This window comes from Saccopteryx leptura, chromosome 6 (assembly GCF_036850995.1).
Source record: "Saccopteryx leptura isolate mSacLep1 chromosome 6, mSacLep1_pri_phased_curated, whole genome shotgun sequence".
NCBI lineage: Eukaryota > Metazoa > Chordata > Mammalia > Chiroptera > Emballonuridae > Saccopteryx > Saccopteryx leptura.
The window spans coordinates 144,794,189-144,818,583 of NC_089508.1; the positions used below are offsets into that span (position 1 = coordinate 144,794,189).

The 24,395-nt window shown below is 42.1% G+C and overlaps 1 protein-coding gene across 1 annotated transcript in view; it reads right to left on the reverse strand.

Moving 5' to 3' along the window:
* DLD (dihydrolipoamide dehydrogenase) overlaps positions 1 to 10,307 on the reverse strand; it is a 31,920-nt gene extending 21,613 nt beyond the window's left edge. The window contains exons 1-5 of the mRNA XM_066341375.1: positions 10,153 to 10,307; positions 8,669 to 8,747; positions 2,217 to 2,296; positions 1,476 to 1,544; positions 869 to 938 (exon numbers count right to left, since the gene is read on the reverse strand). Of these exons, the coding sequence (XP_066197472.1) occupies positions 869 to 938; positions 1,476 to 1,544; positions 2,217 to 2,296; positions 8,669 to 8,747; positions 10,153 to 10,191 (337 nt within the window). The 5' untranslated portion in view covers positions 10,192 to 10,307. The remainder of the gene's footprint in view (positions 1 to 868; positions 939 to 1,475; positions 1,545 to 2,216; positions 2,297 to 8,668; positions 8,748 to 10,152) is intronic.
* Between the last annotated feature and the right edge of the window lie 14,088 nt (positions 10,308 to 24,395).

Below are 24,395 nucleotides of genomic sequence, written 5' to 3' on the forward strand. Positions count from 1 at the left end.
AGAACTGAAAAAGAAGGAAATCTTAGAAATCTGCTCACACAAGCAACACAAATCTTAGAAACAAGGACACTGAGAGATGACTTACCTCGGGTCACAGAACTAGAACATGAACCTCTGCCTACAGTGCAAGTCTCCTGACTAACCCTGTCTCTTCTTTCCTTAGTGGGTAAGGAGAGTGGGTTCTGCTCCCACTCTTCATCTAGTTAATATAGCATTTGCTTTCGTGTGTAAAACATCACCTGTATACCCAAGGGACTGCTTACATTATAGCCCATTCTTTCAAAAATCTACTGCTACAAAGAAACAAATGAAGAAAAAAACAGCCCTCAACCTGTGTTTAAGCCCTTTCTAGAACAAGCTAGTCTTCTGGATGTTATCTATCAACAACAATAACTGGAGAGAAAGAATGAAATAACAGCTCAAAAAGAATGGCAGAAGACAAAACAAACCAAATTAAAACATCATGAAATGTCCTTCTCCAGTATGTCACATCCCTCCCTCTCCTCAGCTCTTTCCACTCCCAATATCTCCGGGTGACTTTCCTTCCATCACCTGCCTATAGCACTCAGGGATCCAGCGGCCACCCCAGTGATCCCCAGGTTTCAGGAAAGTGAAAACTGATACCACGCACACACACACACACGCATGCACACACACATTAGACTTCATGCAAAGTTGACGAACAGAGCTGTCATGGTAAATATCTGGATTAAGCCTTCCTTCTTAAGGAAATCCTTCTACAGTTTTAAGAGCTTTTTCTTACTCTTCCTTCACCAAAAATTTACTACACACACACATCAGATACACAGAAGTCTTTAGGCAGAAAAGTATGGCTGGTAAATTTGCTAAATACGGAAAGTATACTTACTTTCAATTCCCCTGGATGCAAAATCTTTTCCATGGGCCATATGGTAATAATGAGAGTTATTTAATAAAGCCTAATAAAATAAAATCATTAAATTTTCAAAAGCAGACCATATACAATCATAAAAGTTATTAAATGACAATTTGTACATGGAATTACATGGGACTACACCAACTTAATTTTAATCTAAGACAAACAATAATGATTTTTAAAATGTTTAACAAATAAGAATTAAAAGAAAACATTTTTTCTTTAGAAAGATGGCATTAAGCACTCATTTCAGGGTGGCAGGTGAAAAAGGCAGTCTTGTTTACTAAATTAAAGTACCTAAAAGAATTTACTACCTGTTATCTGTTTCATGGTAAAGGATAGCTAAAGAGAAAAAACATCAACATCAGAGTCTGGCTGAATGGAAAGGCTAGGTAATGTGAGACAGGCAGCCATTTCAGAAATGTATGGCTAACTGGTGACAGCCCGCTAAATTTTACGAAGAAAAAGTATGTTTTTTATCTTCCATGTTGTTTATTTTTTAATAACTCTAGTCTCAACATGTCTTTCTATTTGGTGGTCAATGAAAAGATCTCTGCACTGTACCAAAATGTATGCTTACCTTAGAAGGAATACAACCAACATTCAAGCATGTTCCACCAAGTGTTTCATTTTTCTCAACGCAGACAGTCTACAACCAAAGAAAACATTATTTAACTGTACATAAGCAGCATGTTACAGTTCACAAAAATTCCTTAGATCTGTCTTCCTTCTTCTACAAAGTAAGCTACTCAAGCCTTGTTGGTGAGAATATAGTTCTTTGCAAATTACCATTTGAACACCAAACTCAAGCTAACCCACACCAAAAGTGAATTATTCTGAGTTATTTTTGTTTGCTTAACATTACCAAATACATGCTTTTATCTCTATTACTGTATCTTTCAAAATGTGATTACAAGCCAAAATGAAAAGCACTGGGGGAAGGGAAAAATACTGGACTTCATTTTCCACTCCTTCATGAGAATATATAACTAATGAACCCTCTCTTCATTAGTCTAAGGCTTAAATATGTATAATGTATAGAATTAAGAAATTATTTACCGTTTTTTCAATGTTTATTTTACTGATTTTAGAGAGAGGAAGGGTGAGACAGAGAAAGGAACATTAATCTGTTCCGGTGTGTGCCCTGACCGAGAATCAAACCAGCAACCTCTGTGCTTCACGACGACGTTCTAACCAATTGAGCTATCCGGCCAGGGCAAAATTATTTACCATTACTATCTACCTGAAAAGTACTTTGTAAATAGGATCAACTCTTCCCGAATAAAAACCAATCAAAACTTAGTTTCAGTCTAACCGTTACCTTGAAGCCTAACTGGGCAGCTTTAATAGCAGCAACATACCCTCCAGGACCAGAACCTACCACCGTTACATCAGCATCAACTGCAATAAAAGAAAATTGATATAAAATAATAAGTCGTTTAATATTGACCAAAAACAGTAGAGTAAAAAAACCTGATATTTTAAACCTTCAAGAAAGTGCAAATAACCAGTCTTTTCTACACGTACTATTTTATTCCTAGGTACAGTATTTGTATTTGGTGTTCCTTGATATAACTGAAAATGGCACAGATTTTTTATTACATTTTTCATTTGTTCATTATAGGGTATGCAAATACAACTGAATTTTTTATCTACTGACCGTGCTAAATTCTACACAATTTTATTTCATGACAGGCATTTAATGACACTGGAATACAGACAGTATATAATGAGCCTGAGCTTTGGGATCTGACATACCTGGGTTCAAATCTCAGCTCTGACACTTAATAGTTGTGTGACCAAATGACTTAATCTCACTGTGATGTAGAAACAATAGTAGTGCCTTAAATGATGAATGTTAGGATTAAATAAGGAAACACCTTAGTACTGTAAAAAAAATAAATTTAAGAGTGATCACCCCTTTCAAGTTCTTAACTTCAAAGATATCAGGGAAAGGAGAATCAGCTTCCCTATAACACATGGCAAATGTGTTTTGAACTTAATTTGAATACTGATAAATTTTATATAGTTTAAGGCAGTGGTAGTCAACCTGGTTCCTACCGCCCACTAGTGGGTGTTCCAGCTTTCATGTTGGGCGATGGTGGAGCAACCAAAGTATAAATAAAAAGATAGATTTAACTATAGTAGGTTTTATAAAGATTTATTCTACTAAACTTAGCGAAAATCTGACATAAAGTACTTGGTAAGTAATTATTATTATATGCTTTAACTTGCTGTAACTCTGCTTTATAAATTTTATAAAGTAAAGTTACTTCCCTACTTTATAAATCACCATTACTGTGGAACCGGTGGGTGGTTAGAAAATTTTACTACTAACAGAGATACAAAAGTGGGCGGTAGGTATAAAAAGGTTGACTACACCTGGTTTAAGGTAATAGGCTAACCAGAACATTCAATTAACTATTCCAGATATTTATATATGAAGATAAAAAAAATTAAGAATTAAATTTAAGCAGCAGCCTTAGGGATATAATAATTACTAACAGTAACATACAAAATTAGACCAATTATTCCCATTCTTCTCAATCCAACTTTTAAAAGTTAGGAGTCTCCCTTCTCCTCCCTTTCCATTATTCTTACAACTACAATTACTGTAGCAGTTAGCAGTTGTTAACACACTTTCTTTCTAAAATACGCTTTCATATATATTTTCATATTTGATTCTCAGAACTTCCTTATGAGGAAGGCAGGGACGGCATATACAGCATCAAACTTTTCACAGATAAGAAACACAGGTTCAGGGAAGTCAAATGACTTGCCCAAAGTCATCTAGCAAGCAAGTGGCAAGAGTCAAAATTAAGCTTTTTGTCTCTATTTCTAGTGGTCTTTCTACTACTCAGTACTATTCCGTTCCTCAGTTTCAACTATCTCATAAACTAAAATCCCCAGAGCAATAATCAAGCTTTATAATCTGATTTTATGTGAGTAATTTAATCTGCTTCACTTCAGTTTCCTCATCTGCAAAATAAAGACCACAAAACATGTACCTCCTAGGGTCATAATATAAAATAATGTATGTAAACAGCTTAGTATAGTCCTTGAAATACACATAACTATTCCCTACATGGTAGCTATTATTCTGACCTACAAAGACGGCAATTTAATTTCTTATCATTCCCCTCCCCCACAAAACACTGAAGGGATGAGAGTGCTATCCTTCAAAAATCCTTTCTGGCCTTGAACAGAATCATAGAACCTGTGTTGGAATATAACTAAGAAATTGTTATCCAATTATATACAGTCTAAGAATCCTTTCTATTGAATAAATGAAAAGTACTGATTCTCCTTGGTTATATCAGTGATAATCAGGATTATTCAATGCATGATCAAAATATAGCTAGTCTAATACATGAAAAAAGTATTGCTTCAAGTTTAACTGATCCATTTGTGTTTTTTGGCTATACTGTTTGGTTCACAGATTCATGTTCAGAATTAAATATGTAATAAAGTGTACTTCTATTTTCAAATCTTGAACCAAATGATGACCTAAACAATGTCCCTTAATTAGGGTTCTAATCATTAATTTCATAGTCGTAAGTAAAAGCTACCAAAATATTCTTTGCTAAATTTTAACTTTTCTATATAATATATAGATTTATTCAATAAATTTAAACACATAAGAGCAAAATCTCTTTCCCAATTTACTATGTGATCTTAGAATTTTTTTTACACTACAGAAAATACCAAAAACTCAAAACAGTTCACCACTCAGTGAAGTACCATTCCATCGGAATACTACTCAAGTGCTAGGAAACACAAAAATGAAGGGGAAAGAAAAGTCTTTATCTAAAGATTTGTAAGCTGAGAATATAGGTTATGATCCAGTACAAAACCTTCAGAAATAAGCCAGTATTTAGGGGAAATATACTGATGTCTGCAATTTACATTGAAATGCATCAAAAAAGATAGATTGATGAAGAAATGAATGGGCACATGTAATAATGTAAGTGCAGTAAAATGTTAATGGAGGAACCTATAAATGTTCACAGTAAAATTCCTACTTTTCTAATGTTTGCAATTTTTCATAATGACATGTTGGAAAAACCAACCAGCTGGCTTTCACCTGTAGCTAAGGTACATGCAAGTGCAAGTTCACAGTACTCGACTCTGCCTTACCAGCTCCTTACCAAGAAGCATTTCTCAGTTTGGCTCCATTATATAGTTTTAAAAATCAGAACACAGAAAAGCAGTTAAATGAAATACATTAAGGAATACTTGATGGAAATTTTTATAAAATTAGCATCAGTCTTTAAAGGTTAAAAGAAAAACTGAAAAGGATATACAAACTGAGAGCAGGAGAGAAAGATGATTAAGTCAGCAAAAATGGCAAAAAACAGCTGAATAGCAATCTGCATTTCAGGTGGCTGTGAAACAGCAGAAGAAAGTTATCTGACTGATAGTTCAAAAATGGTAAAATGAGAGGTAACTGACTTTATAAACGTGGCAGTTAATGCCATGAAATGAACTGGAAGGGAAAAAGCAGAAAAAAGTGCTCTACAAATTATTCTATATACAATGCTACTTATATCATTATGAGGAAAACAAAGACTACTTTATTAAAGGTTACCCCTGAGATAAAGGTGTCAGGTTACAAATAAATTGTAATCATCAACAAATTACAAGAAGTATGTTAAGAAATCAGTGTGCAATAATATCTACCATTTTGGGTAATTTACTATGTGCCAGGCATTGAGCTAAACACTTCATGCTGTTTTATTTAAACCTCATTACATCTCTATTACATAGTTATTACCTCCATTTTACAGGGAGAAACAGGGTTGAGAGTAACTACACTGCTCACAAAACTTAGGGGCTATTTTACCGCTTCATATTCATTTTGAAATATCCTCTGATTTTTGTAAGCAGTATACATAACTTGCATCAGGTTGCACAACTGGTACACGATCTTGCAAGGATTCAAACTAGATTCTTTAGATTATGAAGCCTATGCCATATGTTTTTATGTCTTCCGAAACACTCGGTTAATCCCATAATTTCCTGGGCAATCAGGAACTACAACTAAAATGACAAGAAGTTCCTTCACTTGCAGAATCAAGACAACCAAGACGGTATTTATAAATGCCTACCATATGTGGAAAACATCCCTGCCTTCAATAACCTTACTATAGAGAGGGAAAATAGGCACATACCAAATTTTGGATAAATCAAAATTATTTTTAAAAAGAAAACAGGAAAAGGAAGATACAACAAAAGGCAATAATCATTAATTACCAAATTCACTAAATGAATATAAAACTACTTGTTAAGATTTATTTGTTGTTGCCAAGGAAGGGTTGCTGTTTTAAAATTATCCATGTCCTTAATTTTCAGCCTCCTTCCATATATTTGTCACCACCCAAAACTGTTTAGCATGTGGAGTCCTTATCACAATTATAATTAGTTATTTGTTGGGTGTCTGTCTTCCCCAAATGGATTATAAACTCTATAAAAGCTGCACCTCGTCTGTCTTGTTCAATGCTATATATATCCCAGCAACTAGCCCCAACAGCCAGCACGGAGTAAATATTCCAATTTGTTGAAATAATGAATATGTATTGAGTATGTACTGTGTCACTTTAAGAACTAAACAAAAGGTCCCAGTCTTTGCCATTAAATACCTCAGTTGAACATAAATACATGAGCAAAAATACTTGTTACTTCATCCAGTGACTTTACACACTTTATCTACATAGGTACTCAGAATTTATTTTATTTTTAATTTTTTTAATTTTTGTGACAGAGACAGAGAGAGGCACAGACAGAGACAGACAGGCAGCAGGAAGGGAGAGAGATGAAAAGCATCAATTCTTCGTTGCAGCACCTTAGTTGTTGATTGCTTTCTCATATGTGCCTTGACCGGGGGGCTAAAGTAGACAGAGTGACCCCTTGCTGGAGCCAGCGACCTTGGGCTCAAGCTGGTAAGCCTTGCTCAAACCAGATGAGCCCATGCTCAAGCTGGTGACCTCGGGGTCTCAAACCTGGGTCTTCCGCATCCCAGTCCGGTGCTCTATCCACTGCGCCACCACCTGGTCAGGCAGGTACTCAGGAATTTATAATTTACTCAATGTCAAGGGATCGTTCATGAAGGCTCAGTTAAACTCATTCCATTAAAACCTAAGTTCTTGCTCTGAACTGCCTGGTAAGTAAAGGCAGTGAATAATCTCTTGGGAATAATTACAAGAGTGTAGAATTAGCCATGAAATCTTTAATCACAGGCTTTGAAAATGAAAATCTAACATTCCTATAGTGTATGAATATAACAATAAGTAATATTCCCACTTAACAAAAAAGACAAAGGATATATGCCAATTATATCTCAATAAAACTAAAAGGGAAAAAAAAGGACAAAGGGTATAATGGTCCAACTTATTTCCCCACCATCAAATTGATATTGTCTAAGGATTTCTTTAACTGTTCAAAGCTAGGATAAATCACTCACTGTTGGTCACTAGTAACTGAATCCTCCCCCTACTCTTTCTTCTAGGAATAAAATCTCCAAAATGGTAATAGTTTGACAACAGTTAAGGATACAGGATAAAATTATTTCACAGAATACAGGAGACTGATGGTCACAGTTTTCCCCAGCTAATGGTTGGTACAATGAAGCTTTAAGACATGGTGTAAGTGCAACTTTATTCAAAATCATGTGGGTGATTCCAGTAAATGTCAAAACAGACAACTGTAAATAATCAATATCCTTGGTACTCGGAGGCCAACATACCTTAGTACAAGCCCATTAACTTCCTGTTTTAAATACTTTAAAAAATAAAATACATATCCTTTATGGAAACTTCAAAAAATATAAGAAAGCATAAAGAAGAAAATACCCATTATCCACGCTTTCTTTCAGGCACACCCCTGTAGTCTTTAAAATGTGCTTTTGTACTGCCCATCAAGATTTTCATTCAGGATTTGAAAAAAGTCATCCTTTTAAACTATGTTAAACAATCAATCAGCACACTAACCAGTGGACAGAATGAATGTTTAAATATGAACACATAAGATCACCCCTCCTGTTCAAAACCCTTCTGTGGCTCCCCATCTCACTTGGAGTAAAATCCAAAGTCCCTGGCCTGGTTTACAAAACCCTGCATGCTGACTCTGCCTTCGGTGGGTCTCTGCTTCCGCCACATCAGCCTTCTTGAGATTCCTTAAGCCTCACAGTTCAATTCTCACCTCGGAGCCTTTTCACTATGTTTCCCTTTGCCTGACATAACCCTCTCACTACCTCATTTCACTCAGCACCCGCTCAGAAAAGCCCTGACACCTTATCTAAAAGTCTCTTCCTCCCAATCACCTGCTTTAACCCTGAGTAATACGAACGTTCATGTACGTCCTGTGTCTCCTGACCATCCAGAGTACAATTGACTTAAAAAATGTGTAAGGCAACATTAAAAAAAGGCAAATATACGTTCTTCTTGTTTCATAAATAGGTTATTAAACAAACATGATTTTAAGTTAATAAAACTGTAACTGGAACTAATTCCATTTTTTGAAAAAAAAACAAAAACCTCACTCCCAGGGGGTCAGTGAGCATGAAGAAAAAACTCACCACTCAAAGGGTTAATTTTTCATCATGTCCCAAAATATTTGTGTTACTTGTCTTTTATTGAACCAGACCATAAATTCCAGAACAGGGCTTTGCCTGTATCACCACCTAGATCACACCAGGTGCTCAATAAACATTTAAGTGACTAAATATATGAACAATTTTGAGGGGAAAATTGTTTTACTGTTTTACTAAGTACTTACTTGGTTGATCCGCATACGTCCTCAGAGGCACTACAGAAACTCCCTGAAGACCATGAGATAACAGACTGAAATGGCCTCTCTGGAAGAAAAAAATGTTCTTATTCAGTAAACAAAGAACTACTAAAGGTCAGTGAATGTGTAATGATTTGGGGCAGATGTATTAAGCACTGTTACTGTATCCTCCACTATCACCCAGAGAATACACACCAATTTCTCCTTTGATAACATCAGTTGTTTAAACTTTTCAACCTCAGTTTACCACATTATATTTTTATTATAAATATTCAAACATCTTATGTTTAACCTAATAAAAAATGTTATTCAATGGTGTTCATTTCTATTAAATTTTCAGAAGCATGGCTAATTTTTAGTGCCAGGGATCATTTTAATGCCAAAATTAAAGTCCTTAGACTCCTAAATACGTGAATAATCTACATTATGACAACCCTTTTACTTATCATTATTGTTTCCTAACTCAAATTTACCATGTACATCCTATGAAGATATTCCTGAAACCGCAACTAAGAACAGAAAATCAGACAGAATCATTTAGGAAAACATACTGAGTGGTGTATCCATATTGAAGGACTACTGCAATTTCACAAACTGCATCACACTTTCCACATCACTCTCTAAATAAGGATGGAGACTGTTTCCTGCAACAGCGAGGCACAAAGCAGCAGAGGAGATCCTCCTGCCACAGCGGGCAGATGGAGCAGCGACAAGACCTACACGAACCTAGGACGCTCTCTAGGCCAAGGGAGTCTCCACTGAGGTCAGGAGGGTGGACGACGGGGGCGGACCAGTCGTCAGCCCCGAGTGTCAGTCCGAGAGCTGGCCCGCCCGACTGCATGACTTCCACATGCAGCACGGGCCGCTCGTCTTGGAAACAAAGGAGTGGGAGGCTTTGCTATTAAGGTCTCCATCACAGAGCACTCGGCCGCGACCCCACGTGCGGCCATCTGGCTGTACTGGGTTGCGGATGAAAAGGGAAAGCTGTCTTGACAATAATCTGCTGCAACTAAAAATAAGCCCCTAGGAGGGCAGGCCATGACCGTCAGCTTAAAGCGGCGAGCACGGAAGGCGCCACTGAGGGATTCCTAGGCTATTCGTTGGGCCTGACTGGGTTTGGGTCTTTCCGGAAGTGGTCCCAAAGTCACCGGACCACTGCAGAAAGTTAGGCCATCAGGGCCCGGGGCTGGGAAAGAGATGGTATGAAGGGCCAGTTTCCACCTCCTCGGCAGAGGCCTCTGTGGGACCGCAGCCCCACCGCTTGGCCCGGGAACGGAGAGGACGAGCTCTGCTGGCCGTCCCACAGCCGGGCCTGCGCCGGTCCGCAGCCTGCACCCGGCCGGCTAAGGCCGGGCCCGGGAGGACCCATTCGCCCGGCCTCTCCGCTCCCACTAGGCAGGCTGCGTCCTGCATCCCGTCCGCGGGCTTCCCCGTGCCTCGGCCTCAGAACGACCACACCTCGTCGGCCTCACCTTGGCCAAGGTACAGGACACACGACTCCAGCTCTGCATTTTGCGGCCGCACCTTCCTCCTCGCGAACGCCTTCAGCTCCACCCAGCGCCTCCACCGCCTGGCCAAGGTCTTCCCGCCCTGCGCATGCACAGGCCCCACTTGCGTCATCCGTGGGGAGCAGCACGATTGGCCAGCGCTTTCTGGTCCCCGGCAAAGTGGTTCCTATCCGGCTCGGTGTGTGACACTGTCGTAAGGAGCATAGTGCTTTGTGGTGGCGGGGGTAAGGGACCGTTTGGGGGCGTGGTAAAAAAAGCGTCCGCAATTGCAATGTGATCAGCTACTCGGAAGAGGAAATAAACAAAAGAGACCGTCGTTTGCTTAATGAATTCCACAGGAAGTAAAGCTTGACAAGTTCTTGACCAGGGGTCCCCAAACTATGGCCCGCGGGCCGCATGCGGCCCCCACCGCACTTCCAGAAGAGGCACCTCTTTCATTGGTGGTCAGTGAGAGGAGCATAGTTCCCATTGAAATACTGGTCAGTTTGTTGATTTAAATTTACTTGTTCTTTATTTTAAATATTGTATTTGTTCCCGTTTTGTTTTTTTACTTTAAAATAAGATATGTGCAGTGTGCATAGGGATTTGTTCATAGTTTTTTTTATAGTCTGGCCCTCCAATGGTCTGAGGGACAGTGAACTGGCCCCCTGTGTAAAAAGTTTGGGGACCCCTGTTCTTGACTGTGTTAGGCCAGAGTCTAAACACTTTCCAGGCATTACCTCACTTTCTCTTTAAGACAATATAACGCAGGCACACAAATTACGAAAATTCTGAGACACACCAAGATATATATTTTTCAAATACTGGACAAAAAAAAGGGTATAATTTTGGTTCATTTACACCATATGGGTATTGTCGTTTTGGCTGTGTTGTCATTTTTTTAATTTGACAATCTAAGGGAAAAGAGGTCAGTACCCCTGACTAGTCAGGCATTGCATGTTTTAAAAATTCTTGCGGCACAACAATAAAATCGCCAATATAAAGCATTGTAAGTATTTGGACTTTTTGGATGAGGCTCTGAGAGTTTAAACGATACCCCCAGAGAAAGATGACTGCAGCTTTGAGGTCAAAGCCTTGGGCCTTCACTACTGCTCTATACTTACCCCTCCCCCAAAATCAAATGCTGTATAAGGAAGGGATGGAGCCACTGTCTGGCATCACCAACATCTTGCTCTGAGTAAGCTAACTGGCAATATGTAAAAAACACACTCTTCTGCCTCCTCAGTTGGGAAGCACAACTCCCTGGTGGAGTAAATATTGGGTGGAGTAGTAGATGAGATTTTAAGTTTTCATAAGAGATAAAACCATTGTACTCAAGATTAAGCAAAGAGGTCTAAGTTCTGATTCTTGCTTTGCATTGACTATATAGTGGGGATGAAGTTAATTCTACATTTCTGTGAAGGTTATGTTAGATTCAGGGAGTACTGGGGCTGCCAAAGAGTGTAACTATTGAAGGAACAGGGAGTGCTGCAAAGAGTGTAACTATTGAAGGAACAGTAAGTGCTGATATGGCTCCTGTGAGGCTGGGAACAAAGAAGGTCAGAGACCCTTATCAGAAGTTTAGGTTTGAAATTTGCCACTAAGCTAAAACCGGTCCCTGTTGCTATGCTGCGTGTGGCCTCCCTAGCCAATAGCTGAACTGCCACATCTGCTTCTGTACTATGCTTGCTCACTTAGGATATATAAGGGCCTGGCTGTAAGCTCCAGGTGCGGCTTCCATTTGCAGCTCCTGTGGGCACGGTGTCTCCGGACATCTTGGGAGTTCACCCCTGCGCAGGTTAAACTGGCCAATAAAGTAACATCTTAACTCCTGAAAGTCTCTGACGTTTGTTCTCATACCCGGTGGATGCTACATTTTGGGGGTTCGCCTGGGATTCTCCCTTGGCGGAGTTTTGGGTCAGAGACCGGAAGGACAGCTCGAGCTGAGTAAGTATTCACGGAGGATCCTCATTTGGTTTGGTTTTGGGCTCCAGAGCACACAATCCTGAGGTAGTAGGTGGGACGCTGCCGGTAACCTACCCAGGGCTTTCAGAAGCGGGACACCGCTCTCTGAAATTTGGATATTTGGATTTGTTAACTTTGGAGTGACCGGTCACATTAGGAATCCGTTTTGCGCTGCTCTGCACTGCGTTTTGTCTGAGCTTAAATGACTGAGTTGAGTGTGAGAGAGACAAGTGTGTTCCTTGTGTTAATAGTGTGTGTTGCCTGTATCCTACCCTTTCTCATTATTCCTGAGTCATCTAGGATGGGACAACAGGAGTCTGTGCCGGGATCCCTGCTCGAGTACCTGTTGAAGAATTTTTCTGATTTCCAGAAGAGGGCTCAGGGGTTCGGAGGTCCACAGCCGAGTCCAGGTTTCCTCCGGACCTTGAGCCAGCTGGAATAGCCTACATTTAATGTAGGATGGCCCACAGAGGGCACTTTTGACCTTCCAACTTTGTTTGCTGTCAGAGCCACGGTCTATAGGGCTCCCCACCCAGACCAATATCTGTATATGGATGTGTGGGTAGATACAGCCATTTTGCCTCCTCCTCCGGGAGGGCAGCCATTTTGTCTCCTCCTCCGGGAGGGCAGCCATTTTGCCTCTCCAGGAGGCGCCGTCAGCACCAGATACTGGCCCACGGGCACCTCCTCACCTCATCTATGTGCCTTTTTCCACTAGTGATGTATATAATTGGAAACATCAGAATCTCCCATTTTCCGAGAAACCTCAGGGACTAATATCTCTCCTTGAGACCATTTTTAGGACCCATCAGCCCACATGGGACAATTGTCAGCAGATATTACAAACCCTCTTCACTTATGAAGAAAGGGACAGAATGAGAGAAGCTGCTAAGGCGGTATTAGGAGAAGAAAGAGAAACTCGGGAGGGAAGAAGGGAAATAGAAGATGTTCTCCCATCTCAACCTCCTACCTGGGACCCTAATACCACTGGGGGAAGGGACGTGCTCCTCCAGTATCGCCGGGCTCTGTTGAGGGGGCTCAAGGCAGCAGCTAGAAAGCCAACCAACTTCAGTAAGGTTAGTGAAGTCATCCAGGGAAGAGAGGAATCCCCAGCAGCCTTTCTAAAAAGAATCATAGAGGCTTATAGAGTATATACCCCTCTAGATCCTGAGGCAGAAGAGAACAGGAGACTAGTAAATATAGCCTTTGTGACTCAGGCCGCTTCAGATATTAGGAAAAAGCTTCAGAAGATAGAGGGATTTAAAGGAGAGAATAGAAGCAAGCTATTAGAGATAGCCCAGAGGGTGTATGTCAATAGGGATGATCCGGAGGTTGGCAGGGCGAAGGAAGTTGCCAAAATTCTGATTGCTGCCCAGAAACCTCCTCCGAAAGGGAAAGGGGGACAGCAAAAGGGCCAGGGACGGCAAATAGCAAAAGATCAATGGGCCTATTGTAAGGAGAAAAGGCACTAGAAAAGAGAGTGTCCAAGGTTAAAGGCCAACAGCCAAGGGCCAAGACAGGGCCCAGAGGTCTTGCTCCAAACCTTAGACTGACGGGGCCAGGGCTCCATTCCCGCCAGCTCCCAGGAGCCCATGGTCACCTTAACAGTCGAAGGAAAACCAATAGACTTCCTAGTCGACACGGGAGCCACCTACTCAGTCCTAAAGAAACCACAGGGCCAGATGCAGAAGACAACTACTAAGATAATAGAGGCAACGGGCAAAGCAGAAGCCTACCCATGGGCCACCGCAAGAATTACTGACTTAGGTTGAGGCACCATCACCCACTCTTTCCTAGTCATTCCAGACTGCCTGCCCTTACCCACTGCTTGGAAGGGACTTATTGCAGAAACTTCAGGCCACCATAACCTTCCAACAGGAGGAAAGCCCTATGGGGAACAAAGAGGCAGAGGTCAGCATGGAAGTAACTGTCCCACTGCCTGAAGAACACTTACTTGCCACCATCCTAGAAGGTAAGGAGGCCGAGGAAGGGGTTCCAGACGCCCTGCGTGCCCGGGTACCTGAGGTTTGGGTGGAAACCAACCCCCCAGGTTTGGCTGCTCACCAACCGCCTGTCCTGGTGCAACTGCTTAGCACTGCTAGACCGGTTAGGATCAGGCAGTACCCGGTCCCAGCCCAAGCTAGACAGGGAATCGCCCGGCACTTGCAACGCCTGCTAGAGGCAGGCATCCTTCGAAGGTGCCAATCAGCCTGGAATACCCCGCTGCTTCCCGTCCAGAAACCGGGGAGTCAAGACTATCGTCCGGTCCAGGACTTGCGGGAGGTGAATGCACAGCCCTCAGCAAAGATCTGCAGGTTTTCCGCTCCTCCCATCCGTCAATCGTACTGCTCCAGTATGTGGATGACATCCTCATAGCTGCCAAGGATGAAGGAGAGTGTGAGGAAGCTACCTCGGACCTGCTACAAGATCTCGGGCGAATGGAGTATCGAGTCTCCGCCTAGAAGGCCCAGATTGTAACGCAAACTGTAAGTTATTTAGGTTATAACTTACAGGGAGGGCAAAGGACATTATCCAGCCAGCGAATTCAGACGGTCTTGCAGATCCCCAAGCCTACTAACAAGAGACAGGTACGAGAATTCCTGGGTGCAGTAGGATACTGCCAATTGTGGATATTAGGTTTTGCAGAACTAGCTAAACCCCTGCACGAACTGACTGGGGGTAAGGAAGAGCAGTTCACATGGACAGATAAGGAGAAGCAAGCGTTCCAAGCGCTTAAAGAGGCCCTGGCAGCTGCCCCGGCTTTGGCCCTGCCAGATCTGGCCAAACCCTTTCAGCTATTTATAGCAGAAAAGGGAGGGGTAGCCTTAGGAGTACTGAGCCAGGAACTTAGGCCATAGAAGAGGCCTGTCGCCTATCTGTCCAAGAAACTTGATCCTGTAGCCTCGGGATGGCCAACATGTCTGAGGGCACTTGCTGCCACCTACATACTAGTCAAGGAGGCTAGTAAATTAACTTTAGGGCAGGACATCAAAGTCATTGAGGAACACTACGTAGAGCAAGTGCTGCGAGCACCTCCTGACAGGTGGCTATCTAATGTGCAGCTAGTGCAGTATCAGGCTCAGCTGCTGAACCCTCCATCTGTTCAGTTCCTCAAAACTGCTGCCCTGAACCCAGCGACTCCACTTTGGTCCACAGTTGCAAACAAATCCTTGACACAGTAACTGGCTCCCACCCGGACTTAAGAAATCAAGCATATGGGAAGGCAGACCTGACCCTCTTTACAGACAGGAGCAGTTTTATTAAGGATGGACAACGACATGCAGGGGCAGCAGTAGCCACGGAAAATAAGGTCCTGTGGCAGAAAGCACTGCCTGCAGGAACATCTGCACAAACGGCAGAGCTAATAGGACTAACCCGAGCCGTACAGATAGCAGAGAGAGAAGTTGCCAACATCTACAATGACAGCCGGTATGCATTCGCCACTGCCCATGTCCACGGAGCCATATACAAGGAGAGAGGCTTACTGACAGCAGGGGGGAAAGACATTAAAAATCGCAATGAAATTCTTGCCCTCCTAAACGCCATTTGTCTACCTACCAAAGTTGCCATCATCCACTGCAAAGGACACCAGAGAGGGGCTCGCCTATTGTAAAGGGTAACGACCTAGCAGACTCAGCTGCAAGAGAGGCAGCCACTAGGCCACAAGAAAGCCTTCTGCCATTGCTGCCTAAGCCAACGCTACCTCCGGATCCTAGATATTCCCCAGAAGAAGAGCAGGAAGGGATGCAGTTGAAAGGGAAGAAAAATTAGCAGGGATAGATAGAGCTTCCTGACTCCTGGCTCTATTTACCTCAGGGAATAGTAAGAGAAATAGTAGGAAGTATTCATACTAGTACCCATCTAGGACAAAACAAGCTAGAACTTATCAGGAAGTATTATGTAGGGCCCAACATCAGGGATATTGTCCACTCCATTGTCTCGAGGTGCAGCATCTGTGCCAGAGTAAATGCACAGAATAAGAAGCTACCCCCCTTTGTGAGGTATCAGGGGAAAGCTCCGGGAGAACTGTAGGAAATAGATTTCACAGAGATGACCCCTAGGAAGTCAGGTTATAAGTATCTATTAGTATTATTAGACACCTTCTCAGGATAGGTGGAAGCATTCCCCACATGAGGAGAGGCTGCTTCCACAGTCTGCAAAGTCTTATTAAGGGAAATCATACCTAGATATAGCATTCCCCTAGCCCTAGGATCAGACAATAGACCTACATTCATATCCAGGATATCTCAAGAATTAGCCACTAAGTTAGGTATTAATTAGAAATTGCATTGCATTTATAGGCCCCAAAGTTCAGGACAGGTAGAAAGAATGAACAGGACTCTGAAGGAAACTATAATTAAGCTGAGAGGGGAGACAGGCGAAACTAGGTTGAGCTCCTCCCTTTTGCCCTTTTTAGAACCAGATGTACCCCCTATCTCAATAAATAGACCCCTTATGAAATCTTATTTGGGCAACCTGTGCCCCTTGTACCTCGATTGACCAGAGGGGAACTAGAGATTTCTAATCATAATTTCCTCAAGTCCTTGCAGGCCCTGCTCCAGAGTAGAAAGAAAGGTCATTGAACTGAAGCCTGCCAGGCTTCCCAGCCCCTACAAGGGACATGTCTGTGCTGTGGAAAGAGGGACATGAGAAGGTTTTACAGGTTACTCAGCAAACTGTTCAAAGACTGTCCAAGAGGCACTTCTAGCAGTACACCACCCAAGGACTGACTCCCATGTAGACGGGTCCACACACCATGATCCTGAGCACCCCCACTACTGCCAAGGTAGAAGGCATACCCGCCTGGGTCCACTGCAGCCGGCTGAAGCTTGAAGTCCCAGCAGAGACACCTTTGTGGACAGCGAAGACTGACCCCGCCAACCCTTATAAGCTGACCCTGAGAAGGACAGCATGCCCTGCTTCAGCCACAAACCAGAAGTTAACTGGTCCACGCATGGCTAATGCCTAGAGGAACTAACCTAGGACTCTTTTAATCAGGCTTTAGGAAAAGGGAAACTAGGATAAAAAGAAAGTCAACTTAATTGTCACTAAAGGTTAAAGATTTTTAAATCAAGAGTTTTGACTAGAAAGGAATTGTATGGTTTTGATAATAGAAAGTATGAAGTGTAGAGGTACTTTTGAAAAGAAAAGGGAAAAGCAAGTTGTTATGAAGGCCAGTTATTTCTGGATAAGAAAGTGCATAAAAGTTGAAGGTTTATGTAAGTTGCAGAAGGTTTGTGCAAGTTGTAAGAAGTTAGTGCAGAGAAGAAAAATACAAGGCAGGACACGCTCCTTGTGTATCAGCCCTGCAGATATTGCAGGAAAGTAGTTTAATATCTTAAAACAGTGTGTGCTTGTGTACTTTTGCAAAGATATTGTACAAATGTGCTGAAAACATTGTAACCTTGTAGGTTTCACCTATAAATACCCTCTCCCCCTGAGCTCATCGCTGACCATTGTGAGAGGCGTAGTAGGCTAATCACTAGCCAGTGTATAAGACCCAATTAGCTTATAGCTACAGCTAAAGTAGAAAATTCTCATGAGCCCCAGCCTTATACCATTCTCCCCACTGATGAAGAATCAAGGGTTTGATTTATGCCCAAAAGAGATGGGGGAATGTTAGATTCAGGGAGTACTGGGGCTGCCAAAGAGTGTAACTATTGAAGGAACAGGGAGTGCTGCAAAGAGTGTAACTATTGAAGGAACAGTAAGTGCTGATATGGCTCCTGTGAGGCTGGGAACAAAGAAGGTCAGAGACCCTTATCAGAAGTTTAGGTTTGAAATTCGCCACTAAGCTAAAACCAGCCCCTGTTGCTATGCCGGCCCCTGTTGCTATGCTGCGTGTGACCTCCCTAGCCAATTAGCTAAACTGCCACATCTGCTTCTGTACTATGCTTGCTCACTTAGGATATATAAGGGCCTGGCTGTAAGCTCCAGGTGCGGCTTCCATTTGCAGCTCCTTGTGGGCACGGTGTCTCCGGACATCTTGGGAGTTCACCCCTGCGCAGGTTAAACTGGCCAGTAAAGTAACATCTTAACTCCTGAAAGTCTCCGACGTTTGTTCTCATACCCGGTGGATGCTACAGGTTATTGCCCAGGCACTGTGCTGGGCTCTGAATTTAAACACTAGTTCAAAATTATGCCTTACCTCACCATGCTCAGTTTTAGGCAAGAACTCTAATTTTCAGTCTCCCTGTTCTTTTCTCTGTATATAGCCTTTTGGCTATCGTAACCATTTTCATGGCTTTAGCACCTGCTTGCATATACTAATAATTCCTAGTTCCTTGTCTCTAGTCCCTACTTCTCTCCTGATCTCCAATTCCACATTTATAGCTGTCTGCTGAACACATCCAACTGGGTGGTCCTGCCAGCACCTCAGTTTCAATTATCTAGTATATAAAACACAAATGATACATCCAAAAAGCCAATCAGACACAGTAAGAATTTATAGCCACTACCAATCCTCCCTTTATCCCAATATCTAATTGGTCACTGTTTTAGTTGACTATTCCTAGAAGCAGATGCACAGACAGCATTCAGGTGCAAAAAGTTTGTTTGAGAGACAATCCAAGGATACATCAGTTGGGGATGGAAAAGGCATGGGAATTATTTCAGATACATGTGGGTAGATTACCACTGTGGATAATCAGGACTCAGGGTTACTGAAGGCCTGTGGGAGACAGCATAGAGAATGCTTCAGAGTTGTTCTCCCCAAAATATATCCATCAACTTCCACCAGTCATTGGTTGAGGACTGATCCCAGGGATTTTAACTCTCTGGCACTTCTGACCTGCCCAATAAGTGGTCCGAATGAGCACCAAAAGCCAGAGAAATCCTGCAGCAGCTAAAGAGACCCTGGTGCTTGCTGTAAAAAGAGTTTTGGGTAAGCATGCAAGGAAATGTGAGTGCTAACAGGATATAGGCAAGACACCAATAAGGTCTTTCAAGTTCTATCCATTCTGTGTGATAATGAGAGAGAAGAAAACATTGAAGATTGCTCTGAAGCGTCTAGCTTAGATTGCTGGGTGAGTAGTGAAACCAATACAGAAATAGGCAACATAGGGGAAAGAACAACTTTGGAGATAAACTAATGAGTTAAGTTCTGGAATTTTTTATGCCAGCAGGGCAACCCAGTTGAGATCTTTGATAATTCCTGGAAACAGAAGTCTGGAGCTTAGGAACTCTAGACATGGACTTGAAAGGTTGTTGGCATGCGGGTAAATGGTTGACACTTAGAATGGATGAATTCACAAAAGATACATCTTAAAAGGCACTCAGGAAGGAAAGCAAGGAGAACTATCAAAGAGATTCTGCACTTAACAGTCTCTGGCATAGAGAAAGTCCCAATTCCTGTTGGTTGATTTACTTTTAATTGAGCTATGTGGTCCTCTAGAAGAGGTTGTTGTACAGGTAGAATCCCCATATACTGCCACTCTTCTCCAAATTGCTTCAGATGAGGGTGATAACCACACAGTGGCATTTAAGGGGTCCCTAAATGACCCTCTGCCCAAGTATTTCTACTCTACCCAATCCCTGCCCCAACTCCTAACCTGAAAGTTTTCTATTAACAGATTCACTCCTATTGTCCCTTTCCCAAACATTCTCTGTTAAAACAAGTTATCAGTTGCTGTCTACAATTTTTCCCTTAGGAAAAAGAGTAAGAAGTTAATATCTGTTGAGCAGATGTTCTAAATCAGTATTCAACTGCTGGTCTGTGCACTAGTGTTAGTCTGCCAGAAATTTTATGCAGGTCCGTGAAAGAGTTACCCACCTGATATTGTATGAAGATTATAGAGTCTGTAATCATTGGGTCTATAACTGGTGGTTGAAAACCACTATTCTAAACACTGTAGTAGAGGCTTTACATAATTTCACCATTAAATTCTCCCTCTAGCCCTGTAAACTGGTTTGTCAGTAGATCTTCTAGATAGTTGGAAAAAGAAAGAAGATCCTCAGGTGCTTAGAGGAATTACTGTGGAGGGTAAAAATCTTCCCCTACTGGGAAGATCTGGGTTGGGGGAATGGAGCAGAGTAGATGACAAGTGGACATTAGGTGAAAGCCATAGGCAGAAAGAAAAAAGAAGCCAAAATATATGAGAAGTCAAAGACTCACCCAACACTCGCCTAGAGTGTACAATAGAACCACTGCAGTGATAGTAGTGACAACTTTAACAATACCTAAATTTCTTTATAGGGTCCAATCTCTCTTTATCCATTTACTTCTGAACTTAAGAATAATCAGGCCCCAGCTAGTTGGTTCAGTGGTAGGGCATCTGCCCAGCATGTGGATGTCCTGGGTTCAATTATTGGTCAGGACACAAAAAAGAAGAGCCCATCTGCTTCTCTACCCTTCCCCCTCTCCTTTCTCTCTAGCTCATACTTCCCCTCCCACAGCCAAAGCTTCATTGGAGCAAAGTTGGCCTGGGCACTCAGGATGGTTCCATGGCCTCCCCCTCAGGTGCTAGAATGGTTCCAGTTCCAGAGCAACACCCCAGAGGGGTAGAGAATCGCCCCTAGTGGGTATGCTGGGTGGACCCCCATCTGACCCATGTGGGTCTCTTTGTCTCCCCATTTCTCAATTCAGAATAAAAAGAATAATCACTGAGGGCCCACTATGTGGTGGACACTGCCCTGTAGAAGTAACAGAGAATAAAACCAGAACTAGTCCCTGCTCTCATGGAGTTTACATCCTAGTGAGGACTTATATCAACCAAATACTTCCATAATGATATAGGAAAGTGTAATTATGATGTGTTATGGTGCCCTGGTCATGTAACTCAGTTGGTTAAAGCATCGTCCTGATACACCAAGGTTCTGAATTAGATCCCTGGTCACAGCAGATAACAAGGATCAACCAATGAATGCATAAATAAGTGGAAAAACAAATTAATATTCTTTCCCTCTTTCTCTTTAAAATTAATAAATTTTTTAAAATGATAAATCTATGATGATTTAAGAGGGAATTTGGTCTGACCAGGCAATGGTGCAGTGGATTGAGCATTGGACTGGGATATGGAGGACCCAGGTTCAAAACCTTGAGGTCTCCAGCTTGAGCACAGGCTCATCTGGTTTGAGCAAGGCTCACCAACTTGAGCCCAAGGTCACTGACTTGAGCAAGGGATCACTTAGTCTGCTGTAGACTCCCGGTCAAGGCACATATGAGAAAGCAATCAATGAACAACTAAGGTGCCACAATGAAGAATTGATGCTTCTCATCTCTCTCCCTTCCTTTCTGTCCCTATCTATCCCTCTCCCTGTCTCTGTCACACACACACACACACACACACACACACACACACACACACACAAAAGGAAAAAGAAAAAGAGGGACTTTGGACTAGTTGGACAAGTTAGGGACAGAAGGCTTCCCTAAAAATGCAATGCATGAACTAATATTTATACCATGAGAAGGAGTGTTCTAGGCAGTAAGCGTTATCATCTTGCTCATTTTTACAGATGAGAAAGAATGCCTTGAGGAGAGCTGGACTGACAATTAGGAGACCTGAGTTCTAGACCCGACAGGCTTGTACTTTCTGTGTAATCTAGCATAAATCATCTCAAGGGAGCTTGGTTTCCCAAACTTTAAAATAAGGGGCTATAAGCTCCCTTCTAGCTGCAAAGCTATGCCACCAAGTTGCAGAGTTGGCTTTCAGAGAACCACATAATAGTTACAGTAGACATTTGCAATAGATGTTTGTTATTCCAGTGGTTGTTGTCTGTTGGAACCCCCTTTATATGTTTAAGAGATCTGTTAAGATGTGAGACAAGACTCCACTAGGAAACCCAAGTTACCACCCCAGGGCCACCAACAACAGATAGAACAGACACAGGACCTAAGCTAATCAGGTGCTCTCACAAGGACCTGAATCAAAGGGGTGACACAAAAATAATCATTTAGAATCACTCCACTGACAGTTCCAGTGGCTCCAGCATCTGTGGCCTGTGGTGGCAATGGCAGTGTCCTATTCAGACATTCCTGAGGGAAATTTCAGCTACGATAGTCTAGGTTCCTGACCACTTCTCAAAACTTCACCCTGGTTCTATGCTTAGCCAATAATGGCCTGCCCATAAACTCCTTTCTGCGAAAGTGAATAGAGATTACTTCTCAGAGGTTACCTGAAATCCAATTGCACACTACCATTTACTAAAAAGTCACTCTAAATGGACTATTTTTTTAATCTCATAACTGCAAAGTAGGTATTATTAATACCATTTTTTAAGGAAGATAATGGAAGCTCAGAGAGTTTCAATAACATACCAATAGTCACACACCAGAAAACTCCAGTGTTTGCTGCTGCTCCTTCCACAATTCCATTCTACAGCCTTTCATGCCAGACATGGTACTGACTACTTTGTAAGGAACAGCGTGGTGGAAGACCATCTCTGGCACTGGCCTGCCTTGGTTGTTTAACCCAAGTTTACTGGGGTTGAATTTCCCCATCTATTATGAGACAAACTAGCTCAAATGTTCTCAAAGTCACTTTCATACAGTCTTCTCCCTTAGATATTTTGTGATTTTATTGAGGATATTACTGTACTTCATTTCAAATCATCTCCTTTGGTCCTGATAAATTTCATTTTTTTTAGATGATGCTTAAACAACAAAATTCTATCAAAAATGCTAATCAAACCTTTGTGGTTGACTGAGCCTGTAATAGCAAGTTACACTGTAGTTAACAGTATAAGTAAACAGAGTCAGAAGTTGCTAGTACCACCTGCCCTGAAGGGGACAATGTTCTCTCATATTCTTCATTCTGGAAACTTCTGAAAAAGCAGGAAACTACAAAAAGGAAATGTGTATGTTGGAGCAGGGATAAAAGGATGCTTCCAAATGATTGCAAATACAAAGATGTTAGGCCACTGATGTACATAGTCAATAAATCAATAATTACCAAGAGTTGTTTGTTAGCACCTACTAGATACAAAATATTGTATGGGACAAAAAAAGGAATGGAAAAACATTATCAGCAAATTCCCAATCTCAGAAAGCTCACAATTTAGTTGAGGCCCTCAGGCATCCCTGTATACGGGAAAGAACTATGAGACAAGAGGCTGGCTCATCGGTTTGCACCCCCACCCCAACCACCATCCAATGACTTGCCTCCTTTAAGTCATCAATCAAGTCATTTTCTCAATGAAACCTATCTGACCAACCTAATAAATATCACCTCTGCCCTTCACTCTCATTCTCCCTGATCTGACTTAATGTTTCCCACAGCACTTATCATCTTCTAACATACCACATTTTACTTGTTTGTGTGACTTTTATAAAGTTTTCTGCAACCACAAGGATGTAAGCTCACAAGGGCTAATATTTCTGTCTGTTTTGTTCCCTGATAGATCCCCAAAGCCTGAAACAGTGCCTTGCTCGTAATAGACATTCAAAAAATTGTTGAATGCATGAAAGTATGTAGAAAAGCTAATAAGTGCTTCAGGAACTTGTAGGTGGAGAGATCCTAGTGGGCTGGGGATATGAGGAAAGTCAGCCTTCATGCAAAATGTAATAACTTAAATTGGTATTCAAAAGGTGGACAGGATTTTTGTTAGAGAGGCAAGGAAAAACCAAGGAGAATGTAATTTCTGAGGCATAAAGACATCAGTGCAAATAGAAATAAAAGGACAAAAAAAAAAACAAACCCTGAATAGACACTTCTTCAAAGAGGTTGTACAGAAGGCCAATAGACATATGACAAAATGTTCAACATCACTAATCATCAAAGAAATGCAAATTAAAACTACAGTGAGGCCCTGGCCAGTTGGCTCAGTGGTCGAGTGTCAGCTGGGCATGTGGATGTCCTGGGTTTTATTCCTGACCAGGGCACAACCATGTGCTTCTCCACCTTTCCCACTCTCTCTTCTCTCTTCTCTCTCTCTCTCTCTCTCTCTCTCTCTCTCTCTCTTCCCCTCCCACAGCCAAGGCTCTATAGGAGAAAAGTTGGCCCAGGTGCTGAGGACGGTGCCATGATCTCACCTCAGGAACTAAAATGGCTCAGGTTGCAACGAAGCAACTGACCCAGATGATCAGAGCATTGCCCCCCCCCCAGAGGGCTTGCAACATAGATCCCAATTGAGCGCATGTGGGAGTCTGTCTCTCTGCCTCCTCATTTCTCACTTTAAAAAAATACAAAAAAAAAGGCCCTGGCTGGTTGGCTCAGTGGTAGAGCATCAGCCTGGCATGCAGGAGTCCCGGGTTTGATTCCCGGCCAGGGCACACAGGAGATGCGCCCATCTGCTTCTCTACCCCTCCCCATCTCTTTCCTCTC